This window comes from Anguilla rostrata, chromosome 15, assembly GCF_018555375.3.
Source record: "Anguilla rostrata isolate EN2019 chromosome 15, ASM1855537v3, whole genome shotgun sequence".
NCBI lineage: Eukaryota > Metazoa > Chordata > Actinopteri > Anguilliformes > Anguillidae > Anguilla > Anguilla rostrata.
Window position 1 is genome coordinate 24,755,318 of NC_057947.1, and position 12,387 is coordinate 24,767,704.

The window sequence follows — 12,387 nt, forward strand, 5'->3', positions numbered from 1 at the left end:
GGAATCTTCTCACGCTGACCGCGAGCCGGACTTTGAAGCCGCTGCATCCCACAATCTGTGCACATATGCGGTCATCTGAAAGCGCCTTGTGTCGTGGCCACACAATGGAGCCGTTATTTGATTATATGCTAATCGGTAGATCTTTTTAAACGGTGTGGGAGCCTCAGCATCAGAGAAGCACGTGGAGGCGTCGTAGTATATAGCACTGAGCGATCAATTGTTACTCTCGTGACGACAATAGGAACGTGTTAGGAAATGTAATTATTGCAGCGTGCCGCGTGAGATACGCCTGATTCATTGCGAAACACTATTGTTATTTGGATAGTTCATTTTAGTTTATTACGATTGCATATTCAAATGTTATCTTTGTTTGCACTTGTGCAAGCTGTATTCCTATAATTCCTGTATTCCTAGCATGAATTCCCATTTCCTGTTAATCATAAAGATTTATCCCAGTAGAGGTCTTGGTTGTAACAATGTTATTTGGTTAAAGATTTTCCTGGTAAAATATTGTGTAAACTTACTGTTCTGAACAACCAGTAAAATTCTGCTTAATCTTTTGTCCATTCTCCTTAAATCTAAGGAAATATGTATGTTAAGACATATTACACATAGGGCACCCATACGTGTGTGTGTAAAGCATACGCGTGTGCATGTGTTTTCCAATCAGCTACAATGTGGTGTGGTGCTTAGGTTGTGCATCACTCCATGGCAGTCTTTACTGAGTGGTGCCCACAGGATGAATTGTAACTAGACGCCTTTACACCTTACCCGATACCTAACACTGCTCGTTGCAGAGAGAGAGGACTTATTAACATTGAGTCATATTTTCTAAAGGCCAGACCACCATTTTTTGGTTGTTTTAACAGCGACAATGGAACACTACTAACCGCAGGTGTTCAAAGTTGCCAGGCAGCAACTGGAAGAAAATCCTTGTTTGTTTCCTGAGAGACCAGCTGATACAAAAATAGCTTTTAGCAGTTATAATAGAAATGCATTAGGGCACTGCCCTATGTGAAGCTGAAAGGTGGTGCAGTGATTTGCACAATACTACTGATGTGAAAAAAGTCATTTTGGAATTAACTGTTTAATTAATGAGCAAGTTTGATTCACAACTATTACTATTGAATGGTACAACACATTCATTCACACATACAATTTTCCTGGTATTGGGAAATGACATAGGGAGTCATGATCGTTTATTATCAGTCTGGTTTTACTAGTGAGATTGCATATCTACAGTTCGGCAGGTTGACTCTAACCACCTCATCAGTGTTTTATTAAAGGTTGCAGTTTTCACAAGAAATCTTCACAAATGTAACATCCTGTAGTGCAGGTATGTGCCTTGTTATCTTGGATCTGTTAAGGCACTGTTCTAGGGCATAGATGAGCCCCATGATATGGCATCTGTTAAGGCACTAGTGCATCAGGCGATCTTAATTCATTATGTGGGTGCAGGTTTTTGTTTTAGACCAGCACTGTGACACTTGATTCAAGAAATGAATTTAACTTGACCTTCAATCAAGACCCTGAAAAGTGGTATCAGTGTCTTTGTCTTTTAGACTAAAACAAAAACCTGCAGCCTCCTTTTCAGATTAAGATTGGGTAGCCCTGTTCTAGGTAATGGCATCTAACAAGGAAAACGGCATCTAACAAGAAAAATGTATAAACAGCCAATGACTCTTTAAAATATGTCGTACAATATCCCAGTGAATAATCTTTTGCTGAAAAATCTGAAAAACTGTCTTGGCTTTCAGGGGGAAAATGCTACATTTGGTTGAAAAGTTTTGGTGGCCCTACAATTGTAGAGTTTGTACCATGTGACTGGTTACAACTGGGCTACCTAACCCTGTTCCTGTGTGAGGGAGTTGGAGTTTTGGGAGACCAACCGCGACTGAACAGGGGGTTCTTTAAGCTATTAACCAGAGGTAAAATAGCCACAAAGTCTCAAGAGACAAGGGAAAGGAAAACACTCCTTAGGGAGAGTATCCCAAAGAAAAGCTCTACACAACCCACGTACTGGGTAAAAAAGAACTAAGGCTTAAGGAGTATGAAAATAAAACAAAACTGCCGGAGCAGAAAACGGGGAAACTCAAAGAAAACAGACCTCGAACCGAGGCTGAAAAAGTAAAACCCTAAAGAAAGAATACTGAGCTTAGATTGTGGCACTAACTTGTTGCCAACAATCTAAAAAAGCTAAAGACTGTTGTGCTAATTTTATAGCCACGACAATCCAATATCGCAGCTCAATCCTATACCTTTACCTCGCTTGACAGAATACCGGCTCTCGTGCAACATAAGTGACACTGAAGCAAAGCTTATCGGCTTGCTCAGGGTTTAAATAGAACACCAACAGGTGCAAATTGTAGAAGGAAATTTGCACGTGTATAATTCAATCAACTCAATGGCCGTAATAACTGAAGAAAAGGCGCATAAAAAACCAATGGCCGTAATAACTGAAGAAAAGGCGCAGAAAGGAAAAGAAATGGTGGCATCAGCCAAAACCATGACATCCTGAAGATCTACTGACCTGTAGGTTTCCCCCCACAACCCTATCAAAGCACACCTCATTCTACAGCTAGACATCTAACTGCTAAATAGCAGAATCAGATGTGCCAACGTAGAGTTGAAATGAAAACCTCAGGATGTAGAGCTCCAGGAACAGATTTGGCCAGCCCTGGGTTAAAACATAAAGACAGTTATAATTTCTGTCCTGGATAACTGCAGTTGTAAACAGAGAAAGCCATTAAACATTCAGATATAGATAAAATGAACTTGTGTGCATTAATATGTAATCATTTATCAGGGTTCTAAGACGGCAGAATGTCATAGGTCAGCCATATGAGATAAAAGTACTTCCCCTTATCACTCAGTGAATTTCTCATAACTCTTGGATGACAGTGGAGAGATCTCCCCTCAGATAGTCATATTATCTCATCTTGAACACACTGCTAATCTGCAACCTATGTCAGGATATTATATCCAGAGATAAAAATGAAATAGAACTACAAAGTCTTTTTCCAGGAGTCACATTATCAATGTTTCAAAAAAAGGTTCATGCAACAAAAAGATACTTTTGCTATAGTCTGAACTGATATAAGGATGCTGAACTTAGCACAATCCTCAATCCTCCTTCATTTTATCAACTGTGTGGAAGAAAATTGCAAAGTTACTCTGTCTTTGAATGCTGTAAAACCTGGCTGCTGGTCAAAGTCCTTTTGGATAAAATTTCATCAATATAGTTTATTCCTTTAGAAATTTTACTGAATTCTACTGGTCTATGAATATGGGAAACCATTACACATTGTGGGGTGTCATGGTGGTGCAGTGGCTTACAGCAAAAAGGTCTGTGTGGTGCTTCCATGTTCACCTCATGTCTGTGTGGGTTTCGTCCTGGTACTCCAGTTTCCTCTCGACCTGAAAACATGCAGTAGACTAATTGGAGACATAGGTATAAGTGAGTGAATGGTGTGTGTGCCCTGCAATGGATTGGCGAGCTGACCGGGGTGTATCCCTACTTTGTGCCCAATGCATGCTGGGAAAGGCTGCAGCACCCCCCAAGCAGGAATGAGCGGGTATGGATGGATAATAATGTATGGAGGGATGGATTACACATTGCACAATTCAAAATTAGATGTAATTTGTTAATGCTAATGCTAAACCAAATAACAATGCTGAATGTTGCAGAATAACAATTTCTTTAGAAATTTGACTCAGATGAATGATATATAGCACCTTGTAAGATTTGATAACACTTGTTTCATATAAAATCAGCTAAAAATGGAGAGCTGACCCCCAGGTCAGGGACAGTGAGGAGTCATCAGAGATCCTTTTTTTTAGCTCCTTATTCATCCCATTATTTTGGCTGCAGTAGGATATTTGGTTGTCAAGGAACAAAAAAAGGTTAAAATGAATGTGTGAACATGGCCATAACTGGTGCATTTATTTAAATGACTGAAATTTCATTTCAAAACACATTCCCTTCATTTGAGATATACCAGACATGCATAATATATTAAGGTTGAGCCTTTTGTAACTGTTCTCACTGGGTTCATATTTAGCTTACCCGTACCTGCAGTGCAATGGCAGCATGGCTCATGCCCCTTTTCCTGCATGAGCAGTACCAGGGCAGGTCACGTCTGTTCTTCCTCATGAGTTCTGCTCATACAAAGAGCATTGCTCTACAGAAAAAGGCCCATTGTCCCGGGGGCAGCTCCCCCCCCCCCCCCTTCTTCCCCACAGTGCTGACCCAAACGAACGTGGCTGGCCCCTGCCGTGGCTGCCGGGGAACAATCGCCGTAGTGATATTGCTGTACCCAGGGGCCCCTTAGCCTGGGCTTCACGTGTCTGCCACCACCAGCCGCCAGCCCATCCAAACCACCAGCCGTCCCCAAGTCACATGGGGTGGAGGTGGGAGGGGGTGGGGAGAGGAAGGATCCTCACATCACCTCCTCTGATCTCTACCTGCTGAAGTCTCCACTTAGGGTCACGAGAGGACACATCAGGGAATTATACAGTGTATCAGGAATAGAAAAGACAGTGGCACAGCATATTGGATTTGAAATGAAACTAGGAATGTGAGGTTAAAGTGCAGACTGTCAGCTTTAATTTGAGGGTATTTACAGGTCATATTGGGTGATCCAAGGAGGAATTACAGACCATTTCATACATAGTTCCGCCATGAATGACATCCAGCCACCTACACCACATCATTGCAAATGCATAGAATCAAACAAATATGAATCCCTAGATCAGTGACTCTCAAACTATATTGCAAACAATACAGGTTACTGTGCCATACTGTTTGTAACATAGCATAATAAGCACAATGTGCACATGGGACTTATTCTTCATGACATGCATAGTTATTTCTGACATAATGTGGCTTAAGAGAGTAAATAATTTCTGCTAAACATGAAAAGCCTAATTAAGAAAAATTAACAGACTGTTAAAATTCTGGGATTACAATTGTGGTTGCAATGAATCCAGTATACACAGCGGTTCCCCAAGACCAAGTTTGAGAACCATTGACTGAGGTAAGAATCAAGGGAACACAAAAACATACATTTAAATGTCTGTACCTTTATTAAACTTATTCATCAATTTTCACATACCTCAAATTCTGTCTTAAGCCAAATTTAGAAATCCTGAACCAGTCTAAAGAAGTTGGGGTGATGGAACAAACAGTTCCAGAATATAGAGACGGAATATTTCACCATTAAGTTCAGACAGCCAAAGCCACCTGAGAAATGGGCCCAGAATAATCAGGAATACAGAGATGAACCCTGTCAAGACACCAGGACATCTTCTCAACACATTACAGTACGTTACAGATATTTAGCAGATGTTCTTATCCAGTTGTGTGACTTACACAACTTTGCTTATAAATTATAAATAAATTCCCCGTCCCTCTCCGAACCTCCCCCTCACTATCCATCTTCCGCCGTGGCCTGAAGACTCATCTCTTCAGACTATACCTAGAATAAACCCCCACGCTGTATATATATTATATTAAAAACAAAAAAAAACAACCCTTTTCCTGTCACTTGTTACATGTTGCCCCATCCTGCACTTTGGTAAATTGTATTGTCCAATACATCAGTTATTCTTCTGCCTAGTTTGGCTTTGCAGATGTTAGACCAGATGTGTTCTTTGTTCTCGCAGAAATAGCTTTACAAATAGTAATTGACTATGAACCCGTGTTCAGCAGTTGTCTACGATCATGAAAATGCACTTTTGTACGTCGCTTTGGATAAAAGCGTCTGCTAAATGAATGTAATGTAATGTAATGTAATTAACATTTTACACAGAATCCATGTACACATCTGGGTATACTGCAGTGCATACTGAAATGATTCAAGTACTCAAGGGTACAAATTCAACTTGCTCAAGGGTACAAACACAGCATCCAACCGGGGAACTGTACAAGCAACCTTCTGGCTGTAAAGCCAGTTCCCAAACCAGTACACCATGTATCTAATAACTTACTGGGGTATGAGGAACAAGGGGAGACCTTTTCAGTGCTCATAAACAGGCTTGACACAGTGCTACTCTGTCAATGCAAAATTAGGGGCTTTTTGACATTTGATAATGAGTCAAAAAAATACAGAAATACAGAAATAATTATTTCCCAGAACTCATCCTTACCAGTAAGGTGAAACAACCGGGGACAGAAAGACTCTGGATATCACTTCCCAAAAAAGGGACAAAAATGTATCACTTAAATGGTTACCGTATAAAATGAGGAAAATATCCCCTGATATGTATGACAAAATGGTAGTGCATCACAGAACAGAACAGTGAGCAACAAAGAAGACTTTTTGTTACATATATTTTAAATGTAATAAGCACATACACATTGTCTTTTCTCTGTTATTTGGAAACCCGAATCAGGAGTTCATTTTCTCAAATAAAAAGGCACCGATTCAAAACATGATCAGAAAAGTAATCAACAAGAAAAACATTAAAACTTTATATTATATTGTAGACAAGAGGTATATGGAAATGTGAACATTTGAGATATTTTGTAATGGAGTTTGAATGAAAAGCATATGTCCTTCAACCAAACGTATGATTACACAAAAAAATAAAACTGGACTGGAAATTATATTATTTGCCTTTCATAGTCTTGTAGGTGCGGTTGCAAGGCTATGATTAACAACTGCTGGAAGAGTGTCACATGCCCCATACTCTCTGGAGTGCTGACTTGTGTGTACACTTTCCCAATTACTCACTTCCCAGGGGGAAAAGCCAGCATGGAGGCAACCTGTAAACAGACTGTGGTGTCATCTCCAGTAAAACTATTGCTCCAGTGGATTAACACACAGAATCCTAAAAAAACACAAAATACACAAACAAAAATGCATCTGTCCTTTGCTCATCTGGTTGATTTTCACAATGTCAGTCGGTACTGTTCAGCAGGAATGAGAGGGAGAGCTCTGTAACATTAAGCCTTTTCACATTTCCATGTAAAGAAAGATCTTGCAGATACCAATTTCAATAGCAGCTTGGAAGAATACTAAACGTTGTATTGATATTGGGTGTAACAATTGTAAATTATTATAAAATTATAATACGATTACTAAATAAATAAAGCATTGTATTTGGTCATTCAGGTTTCAGTGTGTAGATTTCTCAGAGGTGGTACAGCAGAGCTCACAGGCTCTCCTGTGACTGGAAGGCTTGATTGTCTCTGCCATGGTAAGAGCTCTCGTCACCCACCGACACAGACTGCTGGGAAAAGGACACGCCCATGCTGGAGGTCTCAAAGCCGCCCCGGTCCTTTCTGGGGCTGACAGTGAAGGGGAACCTGTAGGACAGGAAGGCCAGCCCACTGGCGGTCACCAGGATGGCGGCGGTGATTCCCACCGCGATTCCCGCCCCGACTTCCTGACTGACGGGGGCGGGCGGCACGTTGAACCTGGGGGGGAAGCTGATGGTGCGGTTGGCCACCACGGAGTTCAGGTTCCAGGAGAGGGGCACGAGGGCGCAGGCGCCGGCCAGCAGCTGCAGCGCCCCCGCCAGCGCGAAGGCCGTCCGGACCGGCCGCTCCGGCCGGCCGAAGTACACGCAGCGCAGGGCGTATATGGCGCTGGCGTTCCCGCCGATCCCCACCGCCAGCGCCGCCACCATCAGCGCCTGGGCCGCGGGGATCTCCGCGGGGGCGTAGGGGTCCAGGAAGCCGATGGCCTGGCAGAACATGTCCTCCAGCTCGGCGGTGACTAGGACGTGGCTGAAGAAGCACGTCCGCCATATTCCCACCCACACCACGCCCGAGGTGACGAAGGTGAGGTCCGCCACGTACCACACCCGCCACTGAACCAGCCCCATGGCCACGCCCGTCAGGATCCACCCCACGACCCCCACCCATAGGCTCACAAACTGCAGGTGAGAGGAATGCACCAGGTATGCCATCGCGTCCGAGCCTCCGCTCCTTAAACTTCCAGGTGACCCGTCCTGCCCAATGAGGCGGACATCTTTCCAGCAAAGTGCGCACTTTCCCTGTGCAGAGCTCAATTCACGAGGCCACTGAACACTCAACCAGACTGTGCAACTGCTTAGTGTTCGCACCTTCTCTGCATTAAATAAGTCACATGCGTTTCAGGCACCTCCCACTCAGAGTCATCCTGGCCTGTTTCCAGGAAACCGGACAAACAGAACACCTGGGTCCCCCTGAGAGACAGAGAGAGAGAGAGAGAGAGAGAGAGAGAGACAGAAAGAGAGAGAGAGAGAAGAGAGACAGAAAGAGAGATAGAGAGAGAGAGAGAGAGAGAGAGAGACAGAAAGAGAGATAGAGAGAGAGATAGAGAGAGAGAGCTTATAAGTGCATGTGAGTACAGAGCGAAAACAATACCACACTTCCACACAATACAGTCTGAAAAACACACGGAGAAACAATACCCTAGTGATGCAATAACTCAGTAACAAAGCAAAACAAACATGAAAACAAATGGCTGACTGCAAGTGCTTCAGTGAAACTTTTAGTGAAAGACTACTTGATTACCATTTGCTCAGGGTGCAAACCAGAAAAGGTTTTGAATTTTGACACAACAAAATGTGTAAAATAAAACACCTTTGTTTTTGTTTAATTTCATTTGCCTGCATTTGTTTGTGTATTTTATTATACATTAAGGCACCGAGTGTTCTCCTCAGCAATGAGCAAGCCCAAGAAAAGTGGTTAGAATTACTGTATTTTTAAAATCCATGCATGCACTAGCCACCTATACTTTGATGACCAAGAATTTCAGTTTTAAAAACTTGCAAAGTCTTTCCAGGAATTTTGGAAGCTCCATAAGCCTCCTGTTTACATGATTATATGGGGGAAATGCGGAGTTAAGCCCTCCAGAGCCTGCAGTAGACTGGATAAAAAATTAGTGAGAGGAGAGAGTGTAATGATTAGGATCTGGAGCAGCTATAGAGCAAGAGACCACATCATGGGCTGTCAACCTGAATTTCATCAGTCATCGTCCAGCTCTCTCTGTAGGCACTAAGAGTTCAGGAATAATTATAAAAGCAATGACACATGACTAACTGCACAATTAGGGACTATTTACAAATGTTCATCGGTGCAAAACACTCGCAGAAACGTGTAGAGGGAGTGAAACGCGCAAAAGCAAAAACAACTTCAAGATAAGAGAAAATCAGTCTTACTGGTACATCGGTCCTCTTTTAACTTATCTTTAAAGAACAGGACAAAGAGTACACTATATACTTAAAGAAAGAAAAAAGTACCGACTGAAATTGATACAGGAGAGGGCGAAACAGCCATCTTCTGTCACTAACATTCTGCATTTACATAAAGGAGAGCGGTTAGTGACAGTATAATTTCAATAATGATTTAATGGATGTATTAACAATGCAAAGATTCTTAATGAAGAAGAGAAAAAGTGGAACCCAAAATTAGTTTTAAGAAGCATATGTAAGCATACTGAAACATTGTCCTAGCAGAAATATCAGGAACTGACAGAAGACAGAACACCTGAGAGGTGGATTGGTGATCTGTGAGTCAAGGAGGAAGAATTCCTTCCATAAAGGGGTAATATTCATACAATACCTCCCCCTGTTTTTATCTACGAGCCACAGCTTTTTCCCAGAAATATTTTAGCCCGGTCAAACAGGTTGCTCATTTCTAATGAACATTCCCACCTTCTCACAGAAAAGCTATCTTCATATTTGCGGTGGATATTTTTATTTTTGTCCTTGCAGTGTCACCTTTCTGACTCAAATGTTCAACTGGTAATTGACTAATTGACATGACTGCTGCATTTAATTAAATTATTGCTTGGTGCCCCCTTGATGGTGGAGGACTGAAATAGACACAAAATAACAGCCCGGTATTTTCTGCATTTTATTATATATTATATTTTGGCTTTTACTGACATCACAGATATCTTTAAATGCTTTGGCAGGTTTGGATTTTACTTTGCAGTAGAGAAGCAAATATGGTCAGGCTGCCAACAACAAAAAAGTGCATGACTAATAACCACCCCCAGAAACCAGGAAGTACTTTTCTGCCTCGTAATGATGAAATTATTAACACCAGATGAGAGTCTGTTTTTTAAACGTCCCATAGCAATGAGGAAACAAAAGGTCAAAAGGAGTGCCTTTGCTTTCCTGAAAAACAAACAACTGAGGAAGATTTATTTGCTCATTGGATTTGAGCTTATATGATACAGATAATACTGTTAATATTACATGTGAGGGGATTGTTTTGTTTATTTATATATGTAACTTGCTTCATAGTCATAAGTATTTTTGTATGGGAAATGAAATAAGATGAAATTCAGTCTAGAAATATTTTAGTATTATACTTGAAATTATGGTCATGATCTTTGGATTACGCACATAAATATCTGTTCATGATTCGGTGGAATGTAAATCAAGGCAATCAATGAAATTAACTAAGTGGTCATTAGACAGTTAGAAACTAGTATTGCACAGCTCTCAGTTGTCATAGGCTTGCTAGTAATGTTCAAGTCAAAATGAAGACTTATGGCAAAGCAGGGGGTCAGCACATATACACCACTCCCCCGCTTCCCCCTCCCAACGACTCTCCCTTAGTCCACATCCAGTAGTGATGGCCATTTTGACTTACTTTACTGTCAATTAATTTTGTTCAGTACAAACATCAGAATCACTGAATAATTTAGTTCCATTTCCATTTAGTTCTTTCAAGTACTTTCAAAAATAATGTACATATTTAAGACTTTATTGATTAAATACTAATAATTCTGGATCAGTGACTCAGTAAACTTTGTTCAGTTTAAATATTTGTGCTTTTAATTTGTGAACTGTGCATCACTAAAGCAACAGAGCTTTGTGCTGTGAAATAAGACATATAGTTAAGTGAACTTAAGAAGCACACCTACAGGAGTCCTATTTCCTTAGTTTTTTTTCCTCCAAGAAAATGATGACCACAAAAAAGAACCAACTGTATCAATGTTGCAGAAACATTTAAAAGCATTAATAATTTAATAAACCTGTTTTCCTATCGATTCAACTGTACTTCGCTTTTCAGTTGCAAAAAAAAAAAAACAAAAAAAAAAAAAGTACAGCCAGTAAAAATTATATCCTGCTCTCCCACATTTGCATGAGGAAAGCGCGAACACAGTTGTACAGATACCCAAGATAAATCATCCAAAAGCTTCTTATTATCCACAAATGATACAAACCCACCTCCGACATGTCTTTTCTTCTGGATATTACCTGTCTGTCAGGCTGAAACAGATCCTTTCACAAGATGATTTCTAATGCTTTCCAGGCAGGATGTGCATACAGAACCGTACTTTGAGAAAGCGGCATCACCACAGCCACATTGCGCTTTACCTGAGGACGGGCCCGGCTCGGCTGAAGCTCCAGGACCCCGGTGGTCCCAGGTCATCGGTGGTCAGCCGCCAAAGCGCGCTTCTTCTGACACAGCCTGTCCGTTCAGCCGCTCTCAGCTCCAGGGCAAACACAATCACTTCCTAGTCTTGTTATCCACGAGAGCAAATATAGCCATGATTACACCTTGGTTTAATGATCAACTAATCGTACGAACCCAACTGCCCACGCAGGAAGGGCTGTAAGGTACAGAGATATAATTACACACCGTAGGCTTCCTTGGAATATATTTTGTTTTGTTATGAGTTGCTCTTCCTTAACATTACAGCACAGATGAATCATTTTGTTTCCTTTACAGTAATCTAGACACATTAGATGTGTAGACGACTGTACACAACTCATAGTGACGGCAGAAAATTCAGGATTATCATTTGTGGACTGTGCTGGTTTCAACATCATATAAAAAATTATCCCCTAGCATTAAGAAATAATTTCCATATTTACAATCTGATTAGGGAGCATCATGACAGACATCCCCTTATTTTCTTTCAGCCACCCTTTTTATTTTGAATATGGCAGCTGATATGGATAAGGGTGTGAAGGTATATGACATGGATGTGAATGAGTAAATGCATGTGCGTGCAACACACACACACACACACACACACACACACACATTCTATCTCTCTTTCCCTCTCTCTTTCTCTTTTTAATACTGGCCCTAGGAGATGCTTTTGCTACCTGCGTCACAGTGCTATCATCAGAAATCATCGGAACACAAGAATGCATAATGATGGAGAAAGATTGCTGCAGTCCCAGATTCAACATGCAAAATCTTGTGAGTGAAGCTCAATGCAGATCAGCTAATAACCTGCTGTAATACAAAGAGCCACTTCATACATTTACAGCCATTTTGATGCAGGCTGTCTAGTCTTTACTCAGTACCACTATGCTTTTTAATGAAAACAGGAAATGACACCTCAGGTAACAGATGTAACACTGAGAATTCTGGGTAATGCTGTGAATACCACGGTACAAAGCTTTGAGATTGTGCTGGAAAGCCCC

The 12,387-nt window shown here is 41.3% G+C and overlaps 1 protein-coding gene across 1 annotated transcript; it reads right to left on the reverse strand.

Moving 5' to 3' along the window:
- Positions 1 to 5,798: 5,798 nt before the first annotated feature.
- cldn34a (claudin 34a) lies at positions 5,799 to 12,273 on the reverse strand. Its single transcript, XM_064311224.1, has 2 exons — positions 11,326 to 12,273; positions 5,799 to 8,172 (listed from the first exon to the last, which is right to left on the reverse strand). Exon 2 carries the CDS (start codon positions 7,912 to 7,914, stop codon positions 7,156 to 7,158), a length of 759 nt encoding a protein of 252 aa, XP_064167294.1. The 5' UTR covers positions 7,915 to 8,172; positions 11,326 to 12,273; the 3' UTR covers positions 5,799 to 7,155.
- Positions 12,274 to 12,387: the final 114 nt, after the last annotated feature.

Coding starts and splice junctions, on each gene's coding strand:
- cldn34a (XM_064311224.1), bottom strand. CDS start 7,914: ATGGCATACCTGGTGCATTCCTCTCACCTGCAGTTTGTGAGCCTATGG.